Source organism: Micromys minutus (assembly GCF_963924665.1).
Source record: "Micromys minutus genome assembly, chromosome: 24".
Taxonomy (NCBI): domain Eukaryota; kingdom Metazoa; phylum Chordata; class Mammalia; order Rodentia; family Muridae; genus Micromys; species Micromys minutus.
This window is the reverse complement of record NC_137959.1, coordinates 28,835,166-28,861,702: the sequence shown is the minus strand read 5'-3', so window position 1 is coordinate 28,861,702 and position 26,537 is coordinate 28,835,166. Positions and strand designations below refer to the sequence as shown.

Here is a 26,537-nt window from a genome sequence, read left to right as displayed (position 1 = left end):
ACAATGATCCATTTCCTCAGCCCACCTTGTTGGCTGTGTTGGTTAAGTGTTGGGTCTTCCTATTCTGATGATGAGTCAGGGGAAGTGGGTGGTACTGGGGTTCCTAAACTGGACACATGGAGCCTCCTGGGCTGAATGTAGCTTGCCTTTCTTTTGTGTTACTGACATCTGGTAGGTACTTGATTGTGGTGGGGCACCCTGCCATTTGGTTTTTCTAATAGGGTGCCAATGCGACCACTTCTCTTTGAGAGTAGCAATACCTAATTTCTTTAGAGAAGGAGGAATCCTGTCAGAGTGTTGTCTCCATTTATACAGCCCAGCCATCTTTCTGAACCAGAGCTACCTGGGTGTGATTCCTTGCAGAGCCTGACCCAGACCTGTCCTCTCATGACCCTTGTGTCCTGCTGCATGTCTGTGGTCTTGTAGTGGGAATGCCAAATCTCATTAGCAGACACATACTGAACTTTATGCCAGACTCACTCAGAGAAAGAGGAGCGTGCATGCTGTTAGCATTAGGGCACAAGTCAGGAAGAGTGCATCATTCTTAAGGAAAGAGTGCTGGGTAGGAGGGGCTTACTCAGGCATGCATATTGGTCTCCCAAATAGGAAAGGGGTACTAAGCACCATAGATGACTCTCAAATTTCTAGAGATATCATATCCTCTGCTTTGTTTATTGGTGAGGAATAGAGAAACACAGGAATGAAGCTGTTTGCTAGAGCAAAGTCATATCTACCACCTGGCTGTAGTCTCTTTCCAAAGTGCAAAAGTAACTTCATTGTCAGTCTCTATATATGGAGCCTCATGTGTACTACGAAGACACTATAACTCAGTACTATGAACAGAAGGATGCTTGAATATGGTGACTTTAGTCAGAAAACTTTGATTTCATTAAGGAAGAGACAGGGTCTACTGACCTCTGGGAAGGCAGAGGCCAGGTCTCAAGTACCCATTTGCTCCTCAGGGCTCTTTGTATCTCTTGCTTCTGTTCTCTGCTTATTAAACTGACTTTTTCTAAAAGGTTGGAAAGTGGCTGAAAGGAACTTTGAGAGCTGCTATCCTTATAGCTACCTGGGGAAAGTTGTTTCTCCCATGTGCTGATTATATTCTCTTTACCCAAATGTCTGTCCCTCTGATCCTCTTGGCAAGTAGAACTCAGCTCAAAAGTGTCTTAGTGTTTGCCTGAATATATGGTGCCTGTGCACCACTTGCACGCATTACCCCTGGAGGCCACGAAGGGGGCATTGGATCTCCTAGAACTAGTTACACGGATGGTTGGGAGCTGCCATGTGCTGGAAATTGAACTCAGACCCTTGGAAGAGCAGCCAGTGCTCTTAATTGCTAAGCTATGTTTCTGATCTCTCCCAGGTATATCTTGCTTATTTGTTTACTTACATGTTTTGTCTTCTCTATACCATATCCCTCTTTGCAAACTCCTTGGAGTAGGCTTTTATTATTCAGTAGCAAAGGGGACAGCACCTTGTCCTTTCCAGAAAGGAAGGTCTTATGCTAGCTATATACCATTCTGTTGTTGACCCTGCTATTCCTAAAGAAAAGCGTGATATTCTGGGTTTTCTAAATATTTTATTTATTTTTATTTTATGTATATGAATATTTGCCTATATGTTTATGTGTATCATGTGTGTGCAGTGCTCGAATAGGAGAGGAAATCAGTGTGCTGGAACTTGAGTTAGCAATTGTGAGCTGCTTTGTGAGTTCTGGGAACCAAACCTGGGTCCTCTGGGAAGAGCAGTAAGAGCTCTCAACCACTGAGTCATCTTTTCAAGTGTCCTGATTTTGTTGTTGTTTGAGACAGTATTTCACTGTGTAGCCAGCCATGGCTTTCCTAGAACTCTTTAGACCAGGCTGGCTTAGAATTCACAGAGCTCCACCCAGCTGTCCGCTGGAAAAAAAGGCATGTACCACTATACTTGGCAATATCCGAGAGAGAGAGAGAGAGAGAGAGAGAGAGAGAGAGAGAGAGAGAGAGAGGAGAGACAGAGACAGAGAGACAGAGACAGACAGAGACAGAGAGACAGAGAGAGAAGAGAAGGGGAGGGAAGGGGAGGAGAGAAGAGAAAGAGAGAGAGAGAGAGAGAGAGTGTGTGTGTGTCCATTTGTTAATTTGAATTGTACTGTTAAAATGGAAGAGGAGCTGGGAGTCTGTCGTAGTAGTAAATTATGCTTAGCACAATGACCCTGCATTGAATCTCCATCTTATAAAAAGAAACGAGTACAAAGGAAGGATTTTTTTTTGCCAGGTGTGATAGAACACACCTATAAATCTCTTATTCAAGAGGTTGAAACCAGTCTAGGCAGTTTAGACTTTGACTTAAAATATAAAAAAAGAATTAGTACAGCTGAATTGTGGAATGCCTGCTTAGCATTCCTAAGACCTTTGGTTTGATCTCTAGTGCCATCAAAAAGAGAAGAATATGGTATTCCCCAGTTAAAACATATACACATATTTTAACCACTGGGCAAGGTGCAATCTTAGCACTTGGAAAAGGCAGGAAGGAGGATCAGAAGTTCAAGACCAGCCTCCATAATGAGTCTGAAAAACGAAAACATTGTAACAACCCACAGGTATAGGTCTCCTAAATTCTAGCTTACTTCTTCCTGAGGCTTCCCCTTTTGCATGTCTTCCAATGATTCCCTTTCAGCCCTTCCTCAGCTCCTCAGAGGTGGTGATTTGGTGGATTCAATATCAAAATATATATGTAACTCGAAAGACCAGGTCTGTAGGCAGCTCTGTGAAGGACCACACTCCGGAGTGCTGGCTAAGATGGGCAGAGAGTCTGGGAAGTATAACTGAGACCTTCAGAGCCTTCCATCAAGTACTTATTTTCAGCTATTGCTGTTCTCTTCCCCACAGGTTGGGACAAACATTCCTATGGTTACCATGGCGATGATGGGCATTCCTTCTGCTCCTCCGGGACAGGCCAGCCTTATGGTCCCACATTCACCACAGGGGATGTGATTGGCTGTTGTGTCAACCTCATCAATGGCACCTGCTTCTACACCAAGAATGGCCACAGCCTTGGTAGGTGCATAGGAGGCCTTGGTAGGTGCATAGGAGACCTTGAAGGGTCTGGCCTGGGGAGCCACTTTGGTTGCTGAGAAAGAAGCTCAAGGGCAGGCCTTGAAGTCAAAGTAGTATCATGGAGCGCCTGCACAGCTCTGTCTGGGAAACTGCAGGCATTCCTAGCCATTGGGACCTTCTCTGGTGAATGGAAGGCAACAGGTAATGCCTATTATTCCTTCAGCAGCATTTGTTGTGTAAGTCCAGGGTGGTTACTGAGGGTGCAGGAATATTCTGGTCATGATCCTGACTTGTCTTTTTTTTTTTTTTCCTTATATTTTATTTATTTATATATGTGATGAGTACACTGTCTCTGTCTTCAGACAAACCAGAAGAGGGAGTCATATCCCATTACAGATGGTTGGTTGTGAGCTACCATGTGGTTGCTGGGAAATGAACTCAGGACCTCTGGAAGAGCAGTCAGTGCTCTTAACCACTTGAGCCATTTCTCCAACCCAATCCTGACTTGTCTGTTGTACTTGATGGAGAAGTTTGAGGGTCCTGACTGTAGTAATCAGTGGTTAGGGTTTGGATGCCTATAACCTGGCCCAAGACTTTGGCCAGTTCTTCTGATAGTTGGGATACTAGAGTTAGCAGTGAGGGCAGTTAGACAGAAACAGGAAGGAGTCAGATAGAGACAGATCTCTGGCCTGTTCATGGTTAACATGCAACAGTGTTAACAGAGTTACAAATACAACTCCAGAGAGAAGTGGAAGGATGCACTGGAAAAGGACCAGGAGAAAAGGCAAGTGTCCTGAGGTTAACTCTGTTGTGATGGGTGTGGGGAATGAGAACAGAGGTCCAGCAGGATAGAGGGATGGGTGCACTTGTGAGAAGAGAAAGGTGAGGCAAGAGCTGGACTGGTACAGTGTTAAAGAGAGTGAAGGGGTTTAGCAGTGGGAAAGTTGGGGGTGTGATGGGCTCCTTGAATGGAGTTGTGCTATGCATACATTGATGGCTCAGCGGTTAAGAGCACTCTGCTCTTCCAGAGGTCCTGAGTTCAATTCCCACCAACCACATGGTGGCTCACAACCATCTGTAATGAGATCTGATGTCCTCTTCCGGTGTGTCTGAAGATAGCTACAGTGTACTCATATATATAATAAATAAATAAATCTTAAAAAAAAAAAAGAACTTGAGCTGGATGTGGTGGTAAATGCCTGGAATCCCAGCACTACAAAGGTGGAGGCAGGTAGAGTAGAAGTTGAAGGCCATCCTTGGCTATATGATTTTGAGGCCAGTCTACACTATCAGCACTATAAAAACAAAACAGGGATTAGGGAAGAGAGAGAAAACATGTCAGATTGGTAAATGCCTGAAATGCCATCATTCAGGAGCAGAGGCAAGATGGTTTGTATGAGTTGAAGGCCAGCAGCTGGTCTGTGCAAATACCCCAGTATTGTCCTATGACTTCCACACATGCCGTGTATATATGTGTCCCTAGGCACATAAGTACATAATAATATATAAGATAAAGTCAATTCATTACAATTTAAAACATGATAAAACACTTCAGAGAAAAGGACATTGACTGGGCTGGAGAGATGGCTCAGTGGTTAGGAGCACTGACTGCTCTTCCAGAGGTCCTGAGTTCAATTCCCAGCAACCACATGGTGGCTAACAACCATCTGTAATGGGGTCTGGTGTGTCTGAAGACAACTATGGTGTGCTCGTATACATAAAATAAATAAATCTTTTTAAAAAAAAAAAAAAGGACATTGACTATTCTGGTGCCTTGTCCTACAAGGTACTGACTGATATTTGGCCAAACTTTCCTAATTTGGTTGGTCCCTAGTAGCTGCTGGGCTTGACTACCTTGCAAGGGTCTCTCTCTCTACTCTAGCCACAGCCTGCTTCTTCCAATGAGAGGACCAGCAGTACCTTACTAACCAGACCGCTAAGCTTTGCAGGAATGGAAACTGAGAGTGCCCTGCTTCTAGCTAGCGTTGTAGGCAGTAAATATCTGGCTACTGTTCCCACAACTTGTGTGGCTTTTCTAGGAGGTGAGCCAGCACAGAATCAAGAATTGGAAGGGAATTAGGTTTGCTCTTGACTGGGGATGAGCAACTAAGATCCAGTGTGTTGGTCAGGTAGTTTGTACCCTGTGGCCCAGAGCAAGCAGGAAAGAACAGAAAAATGGGTAATTGAGAACATGTCACAGGCAGTTTCCCCTGATGCAATCTGGAGGAACTCTTGAGACTGACTGTCACTAGTTGCAGTTGCTGACAAGTTCTCAAGAAGGTTCTTCGCTCCTCATTCTGCTTCCTGACTGGCTGTTTCCTCACTTTGGGTATCTCTTCTGCCAGGATCCCAAGGGCTGTTGTACTCACTCAGCATGCATTCTTTTACCTGCCCATCGGCAGCCAGGCTCACATCCTTCTAGCTTGTCCACATATTGCTTACAGCATGATGTCTGTTATGGAACATACTGTGCTGTACCTATAGTAGCTGTATATTTAATGTCTCCTTTGGGCCCTATAGGTGGGTGCTAAGACCACCAAAAGATCACAAACTCTTTGCCAGCATGGTCCCCTCAGGAATTATTTTATTCATCTGTCTAGTGAATCCTTTTTATGGGCCCTGTACAAAGATCTGCACATGATTAAACTTCACGTAGTAGTACATTGCCTGATTTTTTTTTCTAATCTTTAAAAAAAAAATATTCTGCAGTCTTGTTTATTTCTTGATATTTGATGGTTATTTCTAACTTCAGTTAGCCTAGTGTATGAAAAACAAGTTGATTAATAAAGATATTCAACGTAGTAGATGAGGGAAAGGTCAAAATCTGAGCTTATGTGTAGCTGAGATTGCTTACTTAGCTAGATGCTAACCAGTAAGAACCCTTTGTGTGAGACTGGAGTCCAGTGTTAGAACACTTGTCTAGCTTCTTCAGGATCCTAAGTTCAATCCTTAGTACCCCAAAACTAGACAAACTAAAACACAAAAAAAGGCCGGAGAATCAGTTTACCCTGTATCACCCCCAAACCCAAGTACCATCTGGTAGCACAGGCCATAATCCCAGTTTCTTGGGGCAGGGGCTTTAAAAGCTCAGGGGCAGCCAGCTAGGGCATCTTAAGAAGAAGGAATAATAATAAGAATAAAATGGTAAGAAACAAGAAGAAGAGTAAATGAAAAGAGAGCTGGAGATAGGGACCATTGGTAGACCACTGCTTGCATTCCTAATACTGGGAGATGGGGAAGTGGGTGAATCAAGTATAATAGCTTGAAGCCCATGTCTTACCATCTGGTTCATAAATGTATTGTTGAGACCTAACTAAAAAATAAATAGGTCCTGTCCTTTGTTCTAGATCATGAAATTTCATGATGTTAGGTGGATAGATGCTAGGTGAATCTTCCCACGTCATGTGCCAGCTTGTCACTACTAATATGCTTCAGACCAAAGTCCTGTCCACTATCTGGTCACAAGTGGCCTGTGTGCTTCTAGATTCTTCGTCATGTGGTTCTGTACTGACTTACATGGTCATCAGCAAGCCTGGCTAACTCATTTGTTGGCCCTTCATCCTGTGTGCTTACCCAAATATTATCCCAATAGCCTTGTGCAGGCTCACAGGGCCTCCTTGTAGAGCAGTGTTGCCTTCTACAGTACAGTATAGATGAGAGTGGTTTCTTTCCTCATTGTCCTGGAAGTCCTTCAAGGACTTGTGGTTTCTGGTGCCATTGTGAGGCAGAGTTGGGCAGACCTGAGTGGGTCAACCTTTCCCAGTGTGGCAGTTTTTTCACTGTATAGCCCAACAGCAGCCAATTTGTACCTAGACCACATGGTGTATCAAACAGATTTCATAGACTACCTTAGTTTTCTTCCTTCCTTCCTTCTTCCCCACGCCCTCATGAGGTAAAGGGTTCTTGAGATGGGCTAAGCCACTTTGGATAACTTGCCAAAGGTCACCTGGCAATAACTGATGAGGCTGGAGTCCCTTTCTTTAAGGTCCTGTGAGCTTCTCTTCAAGCCTGGGAAAGAGTTGCACCTTGGATCCTCCAGGATCTACAAGGGTAGCTCTCCAGCAGACTACACTGTAATAAGGAGCTTCTGACACTGTGACTCTGACCCCATTTATGAGGCTCACAATTGGCCTCAGGCCATTGAAGCTTAAGGTTTTTGACTTTCACTCATTGAGGAGTGAGTAGTCAACTTGTATCTGAATGTGTCATCTATCTTCATCTTGGGGCTTAATCTGTGGACCAGTGTGAGGAATAGCAAATACTTTGTAAAACTGTGTTCAGACTTTACCTGTGCTGTATTGCTAGCTTCTGTTTCCTGCCAGATGAGGGTGCAGGAAGTCCCTTGGGACCTTCAAGGAGTCAGTACTTTGTATATCCCTAATGCCAGAAGCTGAGACGTTCCCACATGATAAGACTTTATCTAAAAGAAAAAAGAAAAGAGGTCTGTGCTGCCTCAGAAGAGGCTCCGTTGTTGGCTCCTCACATTCTGATGCCCCACTCTGGATATTGCTTAGGTCTGCTTGTATGTAGGGGATTCACAACCTCCACCCCTACTGCAGCTAGCTCTGTAAGCACCCTTATCTGAAGTCTAGAGATGCATTCCCCACTCCTTACAGGAGGGTTTGGAGGATGCACAGGTCATTGTCAGCCAGATCTTGGATAATAAGGAACTTCTGAGAACTTGAAACTAGTGGGGTCTGAGGATGGGTGGCACTAATTTGTCAGTTTGGAGTGTTGGACTCAGACTAGGGCTGGACAGAACTACCACTACCAACATTTCAGTGACCAAAGGCAACTCCTTTAACCCCTAAGGTTCTTTTCTTTGTCTGTAAACTGGGAGAATGAACACAATGCCTGTTCTAAGGAGTCGACACGAGGAGTGGATCAGGTAATAGATGACAAGAGTGCGAGCACATAGTAGGCTTCTGTACAGACATGTTAGATATCAAGAGGCTTGAATAGCCAGCCTAGGAGACAAATCGCTTGGTTTGCTTCTTTTTAGCAAATGTTTGAAAGGGTGGAAAAAACTATAGGCAAGGTCCTGGTTTTCCTTCTGCTTGGATTATCCAATCCAGCAAGAGGAAGGCCCAGGCCTAAAACTACCAGGCCCTAGTACCTCTTGTACATGCTTAACTACCATCTGCCCCTTGAGTTCACAGAGCACTGGAGACCAAGGGCCATCTCTCTCTAATCACTGATGCCTTTCCTCCCCACAGGTATCGCCTTCACAGATCTCCCGGTGAGTACTTCAAATAATGGGTCTTCCTCCTCCTGGGCTGTGAGGGCTGCTGGGTGGCTGGTGGTACCTGCAAGTGCAGGGTGTGGAGTCTGGCCCTTTCCCCAAGCAGGGATGTGTGATGTGCTGCCAGCTTGAGGGTGCCAGTAAGGGTTACCTGCTGGCCATCCTCCCTCTTCAGCAGCAAGGCCTGGTCTTCCTCCTCGTCTCTTAGCAGGTGACAGAAATTTGTGGCATTTTCTAAGGCAGTTGTGGGTGGGGGTTGGGTGGGGGTGAAAGGGTAACACCATGGAACAGGCTGATCTGAGTGAGATGTCTGTAAGTCCAGCTAGTGGACTGGGTGCAGCATGTAGGGATTACTCCTGAACTCGTAGGAATTTGGTCCTTATACATGCCCATCGGAGATCCATGAGGAAAGTCATCACCTCTGGAAACCTAGAATGCACCATTCAGGGTTCCCCTGTGCCTGGGATATGAATTTTATGGGCTTTTCTCTTCTTAGAAAAGGATGGGGTTTCCTGTTAGCTTAGTCTAGGATTCATCTCCACCTTCTCTATCCCATTACTTTACTGAGTGGGACAGGCGTTGTCACCTGCAGAACCTTCACCCAAAATGCCAGAAGCCTGGCATGGGTCTATTTGCCTAGGTTCTAAAAAGGAGAAGTTTGCTGACTTTGGTGGCTGTTTTAGGATCCTGGGTATCTCACCATGCCCCAGGAAGTATATTTGTGATCTGAGGGGCCCCTGAATCTTAACTGCAGTACCCACACTCATGTTTGAACTTCCTGTCTATGTATCAGAATCCTTCCTTCCTACCTGGAAGCCCCAGAAAGGGGCTGTTGTCCTAGGCAAAGGGAGCAGACTCAGAAGAATTCTGACTCTGGCTGGGGAAGCGTCTAGGTATGGAGACATGGTGTGACGTGAACCGATGTGAGTGTGGGTGGTGTGCTGTCAAGTGCTGGAAAGATTGGGAAATGTCCCTGGGCTTTGCCTGTGATGTGGAAGATGGGAATAAAGAGAGGAAACAGAAAGACTGTAGGTTTTGATCTTGTAATGGGCTGAAACGTGTGGTACTTATGAGTGACCTGTTGCCTGAAAAGTGGAAGGTGAAAAGGGTACAAGGGAGCCAAGGATGGTAGTACACGCCCATAATCCTAGCTCTGGGGAGGTGGAGGCAGCAATGGTACATCAAGGTAACCTTCAGCTATATATATACAACTGGACTACATAAGACATGCTGCCTCCCCCCTTCTTTAAAGAAAAAAGAATGGCTAGGGGTTCCTGGAATAAATGGTGTTTAGTGGGCAGTGGATGGGTGAAGCTTTGGGTGATGGCAGTGGGAGGTACTGAATGAGGGGTGGCCTCACTAGAGTTGCTCATGGGAAATGGACAGTAAAAGCCAAGCATTCCATAAACCACTGCTGAGTAAGCCTCTCACAGGAAGAGGGCAGCCTCTCCATTACCAGAAGCAACTTACCAAATCTTTGCCTGTTCTCGTCAATGTTCCTCATCCTCAGTGTCATCCCATTCCCTCATGTACCTCTTTTTTGGTAGCTGAGATCCTTGGCCTGTATCTCTTTCCAGAAGTTATAAACCACCACATAGCACATTTTTATTAGTACATATGTAGGGGTGTACAGCCCTGTCTGCTACTATGACAGAGTTCTGTAACAGGTTCCCAGGCCTTGGGGACACAGTGGCCTATCAAAGGAACAGAGGAAGACTTTCCATGTGGGGCCTTACTTGTTCTTCTCCCCTCAAGCTTTCATGTATAATTTTCTGCTAGTGAGGTAAACTAAATGTGATCGGTCCCTACTGCTCCTGTCATGTAAGTCTCTCCCAGCCCTAGTGTTGGCTGGCAAGAGCCATGGAAGTGAAGAGAAGCCCCTGCAGCTCTGCTGCCCTCAGGGGCCTGACTGATATTCATTCTTCTCCTCAGGCCAACCTCTACCCCACAGTAGGCCTACAGACACCTGGGGAGATTGTGGATGCCAACTTTGGGCAGCAGCCCTTCCTGTTCGACATTGAGGACTATATGCGGGAATGGCGTGCCAAAGTCCAGGGCACTGTGCACAGCTTTCCCATCAGTGCCCGGCTTGGCGAGTGGCAGGCAGTGCTGCAGAAGTGAGTGTTATTTCCCCCTCCCCCAGGCCTCATGGTGCTATAGACCTGTGCAGTATTGTAGACAATGCTGACAGTTGCAGTGATGGGCATGCTCCCGGGAAGCACTGGCAGAGGACTCAGTGCTACCCTCTCACCACTGCACATCCCTCTCTTTGTACTTTGGAGCTGCTCCTAGGTTTGCCTGGGGCTGGAGAAATGGCTCAGCACTTAAGAGTACAGAGTGCTCTTGCAGAAGTCCTGAGTTCAGTTCCCAGTACCCATGTCAGATGGCTCACAACCACTTACAGCTCCAGCTCCAGAGGGCTCTGACATCACTCGTCTCTTGAGACAACTGCTCTCAATGTACAAACCCACATATGGGACTGCATACATACATATAATTCAAAATAACAATTTAAAAAATACCACTTCTCCCCAGCCAGCTGACAAGGCTTCTGTTTGTAAGATCACCAGCACAGGCTAGACATAACAGTGCATACCTTTAATTCAAGCAGATCTCTGTGAGTTTAAGGCCAGCCTCATCTACAATAGTAGGTTACAGTGCAGTCAGGGCTATGTAGAAAGGCCCTATCTTTAAAAATACTACCACCACCACCAACAACAAAAAGAAATAACTAGTTTTAAAAAAAAAAAAATCCCAGCACAGCTGTGTTCCTTCCCAGGGCTATTCTGTAGAAGTTCTAGAACTACTATGGTTTATTTTTCTGTGAATACTTTTTTCTGCTATAAAAATCCATGCTGCCAAACATGGTGGTACATGCCTTTATTCCCAGCAGTCAGGAGGCCGTGGCAAGTGTTCTTTGAGTTCAACACCAGCCTGGTCTGCAGAGCAAGTTTCAGGACAGCCAGGATTATTACATAGAAAAATCTTGTCTCAAAAAGCCATTAAAAAAATGCATTGCAAGGTTTGGCTTAAGGTCACTTTACAGGGTCAATATCCAGCTAATATCAATATCCCTGTGTCCTTGGAGTGGTATCGGGGAAAGAGTAGATGAACCTAGCATGCTCCTTGGTTAATTAATCTCTAAATTGTCTTGGAAATCAGTGTTGCTGAGACTCCAGTAGGAGAGCAAGTTTGGGGCTTATTTCACTAGCCAACCTCATTGAACCTGGGTGAAGCGATGACTGTTACTCATTCACCTGTTAGAAAGTGGGTGTAAGCGTGGCTCACAAGAGTGGAGAAGGGCCTGGCTTCTACTAACCCTGATCATGGTTGTGCAAAGGCACGAGGGGCCAGGAGTAGGCCTGCAATATTCACTGTCTTGGTCTCAGTCTCTACCCCGGCTCCAGACTTTCTCCTCCATTGACTTTATCTTTCTTTTGAGCTCAGGGCTTTACATATGCTAGGAGAAGACTATCACTGAGTCTTATTCCAGTATCCAGCCTTCCCTTCCTGAGAGATTGTTACTAAGCCTTGAGGAAGGGTTGAGGTACAGATAGTGAGAGCCTTGTTGGGAAGAATGGCATGACCACCTCTGGTCCCCTGCCTAGTAAGAAAGAATCGCTTCCTTGAGGGCCTCAGCAATGCCACTACCCACAGTATGCTTTATGGTTGGGCAGGAGAAGAGGTGGAGTTACTTTCAGGTCTGGGCTCAACACATGGAAGGTTTTTGTTTATATGTATGTATCCATGTGCCTGTATGTGTCCTATACAGCATTTGCTGAAACCTACGTATAATTTGTGTCCTGTTATTTCACATAATTTTATAAATATTGGAAATGGCTAGGTTATCTTGGAGATAGATTTGTCACAAGCTTCATGTTTGGCTGGCTTCCCTCCCCTTCCTCCTATTTCTCTCTCCTCCCCTCTCTGTGATAGCAATAGAGAGCAGATGTTTGTACACTAGGCAGCCACAGCACTGCTGAGCTGAGTCTCCAGCCCATTTCTTTTGCTGACATAGGTAACACTTTCATAATAAGGAAATTTATATATACTACATTATTTTCTGGATCTAGAGATATGGCTCAGTGGTTAAGGACCAAGTTTGGCTCCCAGGATAACATGACAGCTTGCAACATTAGTAACTTCAGTCCAGAGGATCCGGCACTCTCTTCCGTAGCCTGCAGGCACCAGCCACACTTACAGTGCATATGCCTACATGCAAACACTCAAATGTATGAAACAATAAGGAAATAAGGGCTTAAAATTTACTTTGGTGCCCTCCAAAGAAGTGTTCTTAATTTAAATATGTCTATTTTGTTAGAAATTTTTTTTCTATGTATTATTGTTTTGCCTGTGGGAAGGTAGGCATGTGTACTGTGTGTGCCTGGTACTTGTGGAGGCCAGAAGAGGGCATCACATCCCCTGGAACTGGAATTACAAACGGGCTATGAGCTACCATATGAGTGCTGGGAACCAAATTCACTCTGCAAGAACACCAAATGCTATTAAATTACTGAGCCATCTCTCCAGCCCCAAGAAAATACATTTTAGAGTTATCAGCCTTCATATGGGCTCATCTGAACCATAATTTTTTTTCAAAATCCATTGCTCTTTTGTATATGATAATAATAATAATTATAGATTACATTCCAGTAGTATAATATTTTTGTTCAAATTTAAAACTTTATTAACAAACTGACACCAAAATAACATAGGAGTATAATATTTTTTAAGAGTGTATTCTATAATGTTATATTTGTTTTCAGTTTATGCCAAGCATTTTGTTTATACTATCTCATCAAAACACAAGAAGCCAGCCAGCCACAGGTGTAAACATTAGAAGATTCTCCCCATATCTGTCTACACAGGTCATGAGAGCTCATCTTTATACACATGCATATACATGTACATATGTACATACATACATAAGGCATTGCTCAGCTAGCTTTAGTGGAGTTAAATTATTGTTGTACATTATGCCCTTCCACAACTGTGCTCCAGTTAACTGTGAGGTGCTTGTCTCTTCCCAGCAAAATCAGCCTGTTATCTTGAATTCTTGCACCCTTGATACATGGTGTATTACTAAGTTAATTTGGGTCATATTCCTCTCGTTCCTCTAGAGCAGTGGTTCTCAATCTCCCTAATGCTGCGATCCTTTAATATGTTCCTCATGTTATGCTGACCCTCAACCATAAGATTATTTCTTTGCTACTTCAAACTGTAGTTTTGCTACTGTTAGGGATCATAATGTAAATATCTGATATGCCGGTTTTCTAGTAGGCAATCCCCATAGGGGTTGTGACCCATGGTAGAGAACCACAACTCTAGAGCCAGTGCTACCAAATGGCAGGCTCACTTGGGACACAGATACTTTTATCTAGTACAGAGAGCCCCAGAGTACCACCCTGCTTTTCTGACCATTTGCTTAAGTGCAGTAGTTCTGTCAAGTGTGGCTGTGTATCCTGGTAACTGCCACATTGCCTGGCTAGTTGCCATTTTAGGTATCCCTGGGTAAGCTCATTGACCAGATGTGGACTTGCTGCAGTCTGCCAGAAGACAGCCATTTCGATGAGCTTGAGAGCAGCATATCCCAGAGAACTTAGCTACTCCTATGACCTGTGAGTGCAAAGAAGGAAGTTTTTTTTTTTGTTTTGTCTTGTTTTTTCTTTACCTTCTTGCAGGTCACACCAAGGTATGTGTAGGGGAGACCTCTTGGGGATATATGTAGTCTGTCCCTTCCAGTGCTCCGTGAGAAATGTGGGTCTTGAGTGTTACCTTGAGCTCTTCTTTTTTTCTAGCATGGTCTCGTCTTACCTGGTGCATCATGGGTATTGTGCCACAGCCACATCTTTTGCCCGAATGACTGAAACCCCGATTCAGGAAGAGCAGGCATCCATAAAGAACAGACAAAGTAAGGTTAACTTTTCTCTCTTCGTGCCTTCTTATTTGCCCCTGAATCTGTAGCTCATTCCTGGTTAGTCTGTCAAGAGTATAGCTTAACCTCACCTGTACCATCCTGGAGACCAACTTGCTGGCTCCAGTCCCTGTTCCTGTCCTTCATTCAAGATAAAACTGACACAAGGGCAACCAGCACCCTCAGAAGGTCTCAGAGCAGCCTTCCTAACAACACTTTGGAAATCAAGTGTAGTCCTGGTCCTGTCATGGAAGAATCCTGTTCCTCCATGTTTGTTTCCTCTCCCTGTCCCCTGAATCCTAGATTCTACTTGGCCTCCTATCATGATCACTCAAAAGGAGTTTTTGTTTGTACTACACACTACTCTGCCTCTGCTGTTGTGTACCTAGGTTTAAATGTTCTGCCTGTGTGTAGGCAGAGAGAGAACTCAGTGCTCAGACAGGGAGAAGAGACACTCTGACTGTTGCCATGCCAGCTCCCTGCTCCCTTCTCTTGTCTGGTAGGCCCTTTGCAGATAATCCATTCTTTCTTGACCAGAGGCAGCTCTCCTAGTATTGTGTGTGTTTGGAATGTTTTAATGGAAAGAGAGGTAGAGCAGAACCCACACAGTTTAAGAAAAGAGGAGGAGAGGACAATGTGGGTGAGTGGATCTGTGCATAGACATATGTCTGTGAGTTCCTGCCTTTGTCTCTCTGAGCCCATCATCTCTGTGTCTGTGTCTGTGCATGTGTCTGTGTCTTCCTAGACAAGTTATGCTCAGCCAGACAGATAAAAGGAAAAGTACCTGTCCTTGACTTGGGATCTACAAATGAGAGAGCCTCAGGCCCAGAAGTCACAGCAAGCTGCACAGGCCCTAGGACAAGAGTGAGAAGGCATTAGCAAGATGTGGATGGCCAGAGCAGTGCCATCATTAGAGATGACGGTGTGAGGTAGTCTATCTCTTCTCCCAGTACAGAGCACACTACAGCATTTACAAATTGTCAAGATGTGGGCCTGAAGAGAGAGCAATCTATCTAAAACAGCATCCTCGGGCTGTTCCAAGATGATGGTCTCTCATCCAGGGCTCTCCTCACTAGCTCCTTGGATGCCTGTGTCCTGTGAGAGTTGACTTCTCACCTCTGACCTCTGGGCTATGAGCTCTTCTTGTTCTCCCCCCATATTCTAAACCAGCCTCTGCCGTATCCTGAACAACCATATTCTCTCAGCCTTTTCTGTGAGCTTCTCCAACTAGCAGGGTGCCAAGAACCTGCCCACTTGACTTCAGTCTGGCCACAACCCAGGCCTGGAACCAGGGATATGGAGGCAGTCTCAGCCCTCACTCAGAACCATGTGCTTCTCTACAGAAATCCAGAAGCTGGTGCTGGAAGGCCGGGTGGGTGAAGCCATTGAGACAACCCAGCGCTTCTACCCTGGGCTGCTGGAGCACAACCCCAACCTGCTCTTCATGCTCAAGTAAGTCAGTTTATAGTTCTGAGCCTGGCCCTCAGCTTGCACCCAGATCCCACAGCGTGGGCCGGGCCAGAGCATCAACGCCCTGCTTCCTTCACAGGTGTCGACAGTTTGTGGAGATGGTGAATGGCACCGACAGTGAGGTCCGCAGCTTGAGCTCCCGAAGCCCCAAGTCCCAGGACAGCTACCCTGGCTCCCCCAGCCTCAGCCCCCGACATGGCCCCAGTAGCTCCCATATACACAATACAGGTCAGCCATTCTCCAGAGTTCTCTGGGAAGAGTGACCATCCCACGTACCTTTCCTGGTGTGCTTAGAACTGGCAGCTAGATTGGGTGGAAGGGAAAGGGACCACTCAGGTAACCCCTGAGGCCCCACTTCTGACCTCCCTTCTCTGACCTACCTGGCCTCTTAGGAGCAGACAGTCCCAGCTGCAGCAATGGCGTTGCATCCACCAAGAACAAACAGAACCACAGTAAATACCCCGCACCCAGCTCCTCCTCCTCGTCCTCATCCTCCTCGTCCTCCTCTTCCCCGTCCTCCGTCAATTACTCCGAGTCCAACTCAACAGACTCTACCAAGTCCCAGCCCCACAGCAGTACCAGTAACCAGGAGACCAGGTGCCTGTCTTGCTCCTTTCTCTCCACTCTGCTTCTGTTGTGTGCCTGTTGGACCCACCACTGTTCTTTTAAATGCTGCCTTCTGCCCTTTACCCTCACCTCTGTTGTAGGTCTGTGACTGCATTGCAACCTGCTGACAGATCAGGCCAAACACTTGGTTCTGGCTTTTGTCCCTATTCAAGATGTAGCTGTCAATTTTTTTTGGCTCTGGTTTTGTCTAGAGTTCCTGGCCTTGCCAGACTTGAACATGATGGCCTGCCTACACAGGGACTCTCCCCAGGAGGCTGGGCCTATTAGAACCTCTAGGGTCTACAATTAAGGAGTTTTGTGGAATCAGGGTTATGGATAGCCATGTGAACTGGCCTGCAGTCTACAGCTCCAGATAGCATTCAGTGGGTCCTAGGCATGCCTAGAAGCTGACCTTGGTTTGGGTCCCAGCCAAGGCCACAGAGATACCCAGTCAGTTGAGTTGGTAGGGATGAGAGGGAAACATTGAAGATATATATTCCCTCAGAGGAGTGCAGTGAGAAGAGAGTCACAAGCAGCTTTGAGACAAGAGTGGGAACCATGTAACAGGCACCTGGAGAAAGCTGGGCTGCTATTTCACGTTCCTGGGAATCCTTCGGTTTGATGTCATTAGAGGACCCGTTATGGTCTCTCAGGTAAACTCCTGCAGTTTACCTAAAGCAATGCTCAACCTCGAGGCCCAACTCCTGTCTCAACCCTGCTCCACAGTGACAGTGAGATGGAGATGGAGGCAGAGCACTATCCCAACGGTGTGCTGGAAAGCGTATCCACACGCATCGTCAATGGGGCCTATAAGCACGAGGACCTGCAGACAGATGAGTCCAGCATGGGTAAGTACTGATCCTTAGGACGATCCAGCTTCTATGTTCCCAATGCCCACTTCCTCTAAGGAGGGGCTAAGATGGTAGGCTCTGGCAGCTTGAGAAACTTTAGCTGTACTGAGTCTACTTCTTTCCTGGTCCTTCCTGGACGCATCCTTAAGGTGGATTCCAGAGTGTAGAAAGGTCCATTCCTGCTGCCAAGACTAGAACTCCTTCAAGGCTAAAGGGAGTTCAAGAATGTGGATTTGTGTAGGGTGGGAAAAGAGAAGCTTCCAAGTCTTGTCCCTGGTCTATATGCCAGGTAGACTTAGGCTTCTCCACTTACTCTCCTCTCTTACCTGCCTTTCAGAAGCTGTAGCTTAATGGGGTTCTTCTTGTCCTTCCCTTTTCACCCTCTAATGTGTTTTTTGCTGGCCTCTGTGTGCAGACGATGGGCATCCACGGCGGCAGCTCTGCGGGGGCAACCAGGCTGCCACAGAAAGGATCATCCTGTTTGGCCGAGAGTTGCAGGCATTGAGTGAACAGCTGGGCCGGGAATATGGCAAGAACTTGGCCCACATGGAGATGTTGCAGGTATAGGATAAGCCAGGTTCTCACACAGAGCTGTTCCCTAATTGATGTTCTGGGAGCATCTAAGGGTAGTAATAATAGGCCACAATAGGCTCTAGACACATCAGCAGTGGAATGTGGGATCTAAAGAGGTGATACCCTTGTCTAACTCTATAGCGCAAGTATATTGAGCTCTCACTAGGTCCCATACTGTATTCTGTTTGCTTCTAAAGCTACAGGACTATGTATAGTGTTCTACATTCTTCTCACGGGTGCTCTGTCTCTTAGGATGCCTTTAGCCTACTAGCATACTCAGACCCTTGGAGCTGCCCAGTTGGTCATCAGCTTGATCCCATCCAGAGGGAGCCTGTGTGTGCTGCTCTCAACAGCGCCATTTTAGGTGAGTGCATCTAATTAAGGTAAAAGCTAACCCATGAGTGTGGAGGTTGGCATAGCCCCTCATAGGGCTCCTGGGCTTTTAGGACTAATCCTAACCCTGACCTCCCTTTGCCCAGCTGAGGTCATTGGCTGCTAGTTCATTGCCATGTGCCAGGCCAGCTTACTTGCTCTAGAGAAGGCCAGGGTCCTCAGGTTACTAACATGAATGCAGGTCCTTGGCCTCGTGGCTAGGACACTCAAACATTGAACACTCTTCTAAGAGTTCTATCCATAGCTTTAATTCCACCTTCCATCTTTAGAAAATTTGACCTGTGTCCAAGTCCTTGGCTAGGTATTGACCGTACCTTATAATCTCCTCCACAGAGTCTCAGAACCTGCCAAAGCAGCCTCCTCTGATGCTCGCCCTGGGCCAGGCATCTGAATGTCTACGGCTCATGGCCCGAGCGGGCCTGGGATCTTGCTCCTTTGCCAGAGTCGATGACTACCTGCATTAGCAGACCTTCTTGGCTGGCTCTGTCTGGCCCTTCTTCAGCCCTAGGGCTGGTGCAACCCTGTCCTCCATAGGCATCTGGTACAGAGACATGGAAGCCATGGGCAGAGTCCACTCTTCCTACCTGGCCGGTCCATCCTCCTTCCTCCCTTTCCTCCCTCCCTCCTTTGTCCTCTCCTCCTTGTCCCCTTCCACGTGCAGTGGCCTGTGACTCAGTATTGGCTGGTTACTCATGTAGTAGCTTCTCCTGTAAAGGAGATTTTGTTTTGAGGAGAGGTTGGGTTTTTTTGTTTTTGTTTTTTAACTTTTTTTTCCTCCTGACTGAGCCACCAGTGTTTATCTCGGGAGAGTTTGTGCTGAGCTGGTTTCTGCTAATTTAGTAATGAAGCCTATCCAGGTTGATGATAGCTTATTATTTTCATAAGTAAAAAAACAAACAAATGAGATTATATATATATATAAATATATATTAAAAAAAAAGACACAGTATTTATCGCAGCACTAGTGGTCCAGCACCTCTTGGGTGAGGCTGTCCAGACACCATGTGTTTTTATTTGAGTCCAACTCATTAAAAAAGAATCATCTCTTGTCACTTCAATCAAGTGATTTGTTTATTTTAGGCTCCCCTTTTGTTGAGCCTCAGGTTCAGCTGCTGCCCAGGAAATTTGGGTTTTAGGGAAGGCTGCTTGATGGGCAAGGTCAAACTAAGCTGTTTTGCAGCATCCCAAGAGGTGTAGGTCTCTAGGTTCCTTATAGGTAAACAAAACAGCTGCAAGTTCAGGGATTCAGGGAAGTGAGGTGGCCCAGGGGCACATAGCACAGCAAGGGAACACAGGGTCCGTAGCCAGCGTGCTGTCTACCACTCTACCCTGCCTCTCACTGCCTGCCTTGCCCCTCTCTCCCATCTCAATGCCTACCTTCCCTTGTTAAGATGGCCAAATAATTCATTACTCTCAGTTGATTGCCTGGAAACTACCTGCCTTCTACCCAAGAGCTGCTGTGTGTCAGGCTGCCAAGAGGAAGCCATTCCCAAGACAGGCCCTTAAGGACAGGGCTGTTTTCTTCCTGTCGGAGACTTCACCATCACTGCCCAACTCTGATGGGATTGGTGTGTTCTTTAGAGAAGTTGGTACCTCAAGGAGGCTGATTCTTGGAGTGGATGGAACCCTTGACTTCCTGGTCTCGATTTCCCTACAACTAAGGAAGGATACTCCTCACTACAGCTTGGCCTCAGTGACTCTTAGGAAGGGGAGATTCCATGGGCCTTACAAATGTCCCACCAGCTGTTTCACATGGATCCTCACAGCTGGTGGGACAACAGCAACAAAATCCACTATCACAGGGCTGGGATGCTGCCAGGACATGGGTAGGCCATCTGTGGAGGGGACTGTCTGCCAAGAAAGAGAGGGTCTATGCAAAGGATACCTAGAAGGGCCAGGATTTTACCTGCTTCACAGGGTGAATGAAAAGCCCAGGCAACCTCTGCAAAGATTAGGGTCATCTGTGGCAAAGCCACAAGTGAGTTTCCAGTCTCCATCTATATCTAGGCAGGGTAAATTTTTGTTCTGTTGGTGGACACAGATATCAGTGATAGAACTCAAGATGTTCTGTGCTCACCAGGCCTCACAAGGCTCACAGCTGAACAAAATTGAGTTAGACCATCTGTCAGTGAGGGACTAGGGCCCTGACTGAGATCTCCCAAAATTTTGCTTTAGGGGCTAATCCTATAGGCTACTATGTTTTCTTGGTTTCTGTCAGGGCCTTAGTTAGCAGCTCATAAGGAGGTCTTGTCCTTGTGTAAAGGAATTTTCATTCTGCCCAAGGCTGGAACACCCAAGCTTTAAACTCGTGTTGGAAATACCGGGCTGTTAACAATGGTGGGCCTCACATTTGGAAATGAAAACCAGAAGCATTGCAGAACAGTGGAACTTAGAAAACATTTCCACCAGTTCTCTCCTTTTACAGTGAAAGAATCAGGTCCAGGAAATTAAGTGACTTGACCAAAGCCACACAGCAAATAGTGGCAGAGCCAGGGCTAACTAACTATTCCCGTGGGTTAGACAGTCCTGTCTAAACCTAAAGCAAAACAGCAAATGAGCTTTGTAAGGGGTTAGGTTGGCGTGAGTTCAGCAGTGCCTGAGCAGCTGACACCTTTAGGGGTGTGACAAGGGTGGGGATGGGTGCTGAGACATGGGTTGTGGAGTGGCTGAGAGGGCCTTGGACGGCTTGGGACTGCTGTGTGCTGCACTGGGTCGTGTGTCCACCTGGCTCACACTCAGTACCCATGGCCACCTCCCCATTTTCTGTGCCTTATCTCACTGTTTCAGCTGAGTCCAAGTTGTTTACTCTGTTCCTCTCCAGAGGCTTTCTGTCCTAGTTGGACAGCTCACTTTGAGGACATAAGCCTTTGTCCCACAAGCTGTGGGGAGGGCCAAAATTAAGCTGCTGGAGCCAGTTATTAGTCCAGTCCTGCTGCCAGAGGAGACCCATATGCACCCCCAATCCTACTAGCCTGTTTCTAGGAACCTGGAGTGGGGAGTAGTTCCTGGAAGCAGCTTAGTAAAGGGCTGGACCTGACCCTGGTGTGCAAAAGGACCTGGCTGGGTCCAGTCCTGAGGTAGCGCATTTCCTAACTCATCTTCCCTTTGAGGCACAGTTGGTAGCTCCTTGCAAAGCAAGGACCAAGTTGGCAGATGACTCAGAGTCACTCCCCCCATCCCTTCCTCCGACGGTCTGTGGCTAGGTGCAGACTAGGTGCAGGATATCACAAGCTAAAGAAGTAAGGACTGCCTGGCTACCCAGCACCTTCCCAGTCCTTAAGCACAAAGATGAGGCAGAGGACTGTTGGGGCTGAACGTTCCTTTGGTTGCTCACAACTCAGGTATGCATGTCATTAGGCCGCTGGACAGCAGAGCCCTACTTCACCACCAATCACAGGCATTTGGGTCTGTGGCTGTCCCAGTGCCCACCTCTGCATAGGTCCCTCCATTGTCAACTACAGCTGAAACAGGCATCCTCCACATTGTGCACACTGGTTCTGCCTTTGTCCTTGCAAGTTGATATTCAGCATTAGCATGAAACTTGTGGTGTGAGAGGGTTGACAGAATTCTAACACAAACATCCTATTAAATTGTACTTGAGATGAAAATTTCCTGTTGTATTTTGACAGAATTATTTTTATTAAAATACACATCCATGAGTAATTGTGTCTGTTGTTCAAAATCTTACTGGAGTTGGGGGTGGAGTGGACCTCATGGACTTTTGAAACTTCAACTTTCAACTATGCAAGACTCCAAATGGGACAGGGCCTTTAGCTAGTTCTCTCTTGAAATAGTTTGCAGACATGGAAAACAACAAATTCAACTTCAGAATTGGGGGCTATGATGCATTTTTTTCTTATAAAAAGTGGTATTTTAATGGAATAGGGCTCAGCCCCAACTGATGCATCTACACAATCTGGCACCTACAGCTCAAGGATCATAGTGTAAGAGGGGGCAGGAAAATTGTAAGACCAGAGGAACAGGAGATACATGATTTTATCCAGAAATGTTAGGAGTTATACCTATGAAGTCTCATCAACATGGCTGTGTAAACCAATTAAAGGGGGAGCTCTCGTGAAGCCTCAGCCTGTGACAGAACTAAGGAATGCTGAGAACAGAAGGAAATCGTTTTTCTCAGAGAAGAGCCTCCATATTTGTAATCCAAGTGGCCAGCCCTGAGTCATACACATAAAAGTAACATGGACTTAATCAGACTATATATTTACACACACATGAACACAGACAGTAGAGACCACAGTATTGATATTGAGAGAATAGGAGCACAGAAAAAAAGTTGGAGGGAGAAGAAGAAAGGGGAAACTTTGTTATTAAATATTTAAGACATTTTAAATTTTAGAAGACATAGTGTTGGGGCTGGGTGGGATGGTTGTACATCTTTAGTCCTAGCACTAAGGCAGAGGCAAGCCGAACTCTGGAGTTGAAGGCCAGTCTGTGAAGTGAGTTCCAGGCAGACCAGTTGAGATCCTGTGCCACAGTATGGGACTAGAAAGATGGCTCAGTGGTTGAGAAAGAAGAACACTTGCAAGTTCCTAGCACATATTAGGTGGCTGACATCATCTATGGCCTCCTACGCACCTATACTCAGCACACACACACATTCAGACACACACATAAAAACATCTTTAAAGGAAAAATGAAAGGATGCAGTATATTCTTGGTGTTCACAGAGAATGGATTTGGGGAGACTGCTTTCTCTTCTAGATACCAAATTCCTTGGTGTTTACATACCTCATATTACTTTAGATGCACATTTTAAAACTGTGTGTGTAGGTTCTCTTTCCCATGTATGCATATGTAGAGTGCCAGGACTGTTGGGTATCTTCCTCAATTTTACTCCACATTTTTAAAGACTTCTTACTATTTTTAATTATGTGTATGGGGGTATGTGCAGGTAACTGGTGCCTGTGGGGTCCAAAGAGGGCACTGGATCTCCCAGAGCTTGTGTATATGCTGGGAACTGAACTCTAGTCCTCTGCAAGAGCAGTGCCTACTCTTAACCTCTGAGCCACATCTGGAAAGTCAGGGTCTTTTACTAAACATGGAGCTTGCCAGACTGGCCTGTAAGGCCATGAGACCCTCTCCTTTCTTCTCCCAGGGCTACAATTGTGTTTTATATGGTTTTCCTCCCTGGATTTATAAATGGGGACTGAGGATGCAAACCCAGATCTTCAGCAAGCACTCTGCTCACTAAACCATCCCCCAGTCCTATGCAACCAAAAAGGAAATTTTATTTTAAGATTTAATTGCATAGAAATACACTGTAGCTGTCTTCAGGCACACCAGAAGAGGGCATCAGATCTCATGACTGATGGTTGTGAGCTACCATGTGGTTGCTGAGATTTGAACTCAGGACCTCTGGAAAAGCAGCCAGTGCTCTGAAACTACTAGAGGACTCCCAAGTCCAACTTCTTAGTGATAAAAACTACTGTACTGGGCAAACTCGGCAGTCCTAAACCCACCTCGACTCTAACAAGTCTGGTGCCCGAGTAACAACAGTGTGAGGAAGTGCCCTGACAGCACAGGTTCCAGACAGACACCGATTTCTACAGACGTCACTGCTATAGATTCCCGCTTACAACTTCACATTAACTCATATAAAAATAACTTGACCCTACACAAAATGTCCTTTTAGCAACGTTCAAAGTAATTAAAGTGGCAGAGGTATTGAAGCAATTAAAAAAAAAAGAAACTAAACAAAAACACACCCACAAAAAGGTAAATTGTGACAAAGTATGCATTCATTTTGGACAGTGTCCTCTCCCCAATTGAATGACACTGTATAAAAATTTACCAAAAAAAAAAAAAAAAAAAATTACAAAACAACCCTGTATATTTACACTTGAGTCCAAGCCATTCTGAACATGGCAGGAACCCACAGTTGGATTACCTTTCCCACTCCCTGCTTTCTCTTCTTGAGGGTCATGGCTGGAGTCTGTCATTTGAGTGATGTGTGAGTTTCCCTGCCTGTGAGCGAGTCTACACTTTCATACCCTGCACTGAGTGGACTACTACTTCCGCTGCCAGTCTCTCCTCTGAGATGTTGGAGGCCTTATTTCCATCCCCTGAAGAAGAAGGTGTGCTCCCCTTCCCGTCCTCTGGCGGGAGGAGCTTGAGGTGCTGCTGCTGCTGCTGGTACTGTGCCAACTGCTGCCGTGTCTCCGTCCAGCTCAAGAACTAGCATGGTGCTCTGCATACACGATACTTCTTCGTCAAGCTGAACAATGAGGTCATTCAGTTCATTCATTTAAGCTCCTCACTATATTTCTTCTGTAAAGCCAATTCTATTTCAGGCTGTGCAATACGGCCCTGGGACAGCTGCCTTCCAAGCTCTTAGGTCTCCTGGATAAGCATCCAACACTTCACCATTAACTTTTTGCCTGTTTGGCTCATCTGAGTTTTGACCCAGTAGTTCAACAGTCATGAAGTCCACAGTCTTATTGGCATAACTGATGTACAGTGAGTGTCTCTAAGTCACTGTGCTCATGGTTAAGAGCGATGCATATTCCATCTTTACATTTTACTGAAATTTTACATGTTCAATTTATGATTTGAAACCTCTAGGTTTGCAATCCTCCAAACTGTCCTGAAGACACACAGTGTGACACAGACTTAAGAGTTCTGTTTTTCCCTCTATTTTCTTCAAAGAGAAACATTTCTCAAGTGTCTACATTCTTCGGAATAGTCCGACAGCATCAGGCCTCTTAGGAAAAGGTTCTTCGTTGGGCATCTTGCATCCCAAGTTGCTCGGGGTCTCATGGAACAGAGTGGCAGCGGTACACCGAGACTGTCCTGGAGATTTTATTTGTATTCACTGAGGACAATGGTGAGCAATTATAACCTCAGAACTTGAGAGGTAGAGACAGTTTGATAACACAAAAAGCTGACTGTATTCTGAAAACATCCACCCAAATCTTGCAACCAGAATTAAAGGTGTTCCTTTTGATGACTTTTGAGTTAAAGGACTAATGGCTCAGTGACGGATGTTAAGTATAGTTAACCAAGGGGACTGAGAGAACAAGGATTGGTACCAGTTTAAACATTAAAAAAGAAAAAGAAAAAAAAAAAGCAACGTGAGCAGTTTCCACATTTCCCTACTCTCTCTGACCCACACTATTCTGGCACCATAAGGCCATAGAAACTAGCGCTAATTTATCTCAGCGGCTCCACGCTGGCCCCCAGAGTACTCTCTGACCCGATGGTCTTCAAGCCATTCCAACCTTGCCACACCACTTTCACTCACAGTTCCCTTGGCAGGTTGTTACCATGCCAATTCCGCACATCCCAATTTCATGGTGGACTTGATGTGTCCCACCACGGTACCTTCTCTTGAACTCAGTTAAGTACCACAAGAAAGAAAATACCACACGGTAACCTCTGATCCAATTGATATGGTATAATTTGCCCATTCAGACAGCACGAAAACCTGTACACATCTATCCCTTAAAAATATTTATGGGCTGGAGAGATGGCTCAGTGGTTAAGAGCACTGACTGCTCTTTCAGAGGTCCTGAGTTCAAATCCCAGCAACAACCTGGTAGCTCACAACCATCTGTAGTGGGATCTGGTGTCCTCTTCTGGTGTGCCTGAAGACACCAACAGTGTACTCACATAAATAAATTAAATTTTAAAAATATTCATTAAAACCTGTAGCTATGCAGAGATATGCAGAAAGGGTCATCCTCCTCTTCCACCATCTTGCCTCTTTCCTCTCTTGCTTCCATCTCTCCTTTCTAAAACTTTGTTCCCGCCTGCCCTTCCTTCTCGTCCAGTGACAGGCTTTGTACCCGTCCTCTTTTCATTTCATCCACAGTCAGTTGTCAGTTTCTTGCCTTCTAGTTAGCATAGAACCAAAGTTCCTCCCAGTGTCATACAGAGAGGCCTCCTTGTTCCATGAAGAGGAGATCCAAACCCGTTTGATTCTAGAGAACTACCTCTACTAAGAAGTCTACCTGGGCTTCCAGACAGGAAATAGAATTTTTCAGATGGCCTAAGTCTGTATCTACATGAGCAATAAGTTCCCTTGAAATTTTTATCTTCATAATTAGGGCTAAAGTTTTAATTGCAGCAGAGCTGGAGATACCTGGCCCCCTCTAACAGGGGAATGAGTGGGGACAGCCTGCCATGCAAGAGTAAACCCAGAACTTAGATTTAGGTGGGTCCTGTTCTTTATTATTATTATAATTATAATTATAATTATTATTATTTTATTTTATGATTGATGAACACTTGTAGTATAACATAAGCAAGGACATGAAGAAGTGGGGTCTCCATCAGTGTAAATAATTTACAAGTTGCATGCTTGGCTAATCTTTTAGTGTAAACAAGCCAGGTAGTCTCTGGGGCTACACCTAATTGGCTTTTCCAGGGTTAACTTGCTGTACCTGGCTACAGGAATCTGCCTAAGGGGGACTATCTAGGGAGTATCT

General features: G+C 45.8%; 1 protein-coding gene across 1 annotated transcript in view; it reads left to right on the top strand.

Moving 5' to 3' along the window:
* The window catches only part of RANBP10 (RAN binding protein 10), a gene marked incomplete at its 5' end in the record, with an annotated part of 58,973 nt that extends 37,253 nt beyond the window's left edge, over positions 1 to 21,720 (top strand). The window contains 11 exons of the mRNA XM_080937084.1: positions 2,874 to 3,041; positions 8,258 to 8,280; positions 10,216 to 10,400; positions 14,082 to 14,194; positions 15,541 to 15,649; positions 15,747 to 15,895; positions 16,060 to 16,264; positions 17,000 to 17,121; positions 17,540 to 17,685; positions 17,950 to 18,061; positions 18,424 to 21,720. Coding sequence (XP_080793210.1) covers positions 2,874 to 3,041; positions 8,258 to 8,280; positions 10,216 to 10,400; positions 14,082 to 14,194; positions 15,541 to 15,649; positions 15,747 to 15,895; positions 16,060 to 16,264; positions 17,000 to 17,121; positions 17,540 to 17,685; positions 17,950 to 18,061; positions 18,424 to 18,554 — 1,463 coding nt within the window. The 3' untranslated portion in view covers positions 18,555 to 21,720. The remainder of the gene's footprint in view (positions 1 to 2,873; positions 3,042 to 8,257; positions 8,281 to 10,215; positions 10,401 to 14,081; positions 14,195 to 15,540; positions 15,650 to 15,746; positions 15,896 to 16,059; positions 16,265 to 16,999; positions 17,122 to 17,539; positions 17,686 to 17,949; positions 18,062 to 18,423) is intronic.
* Between the last annotated feature and the right edge of the window lie 4,817 nt (positions 21,721 to 26,537).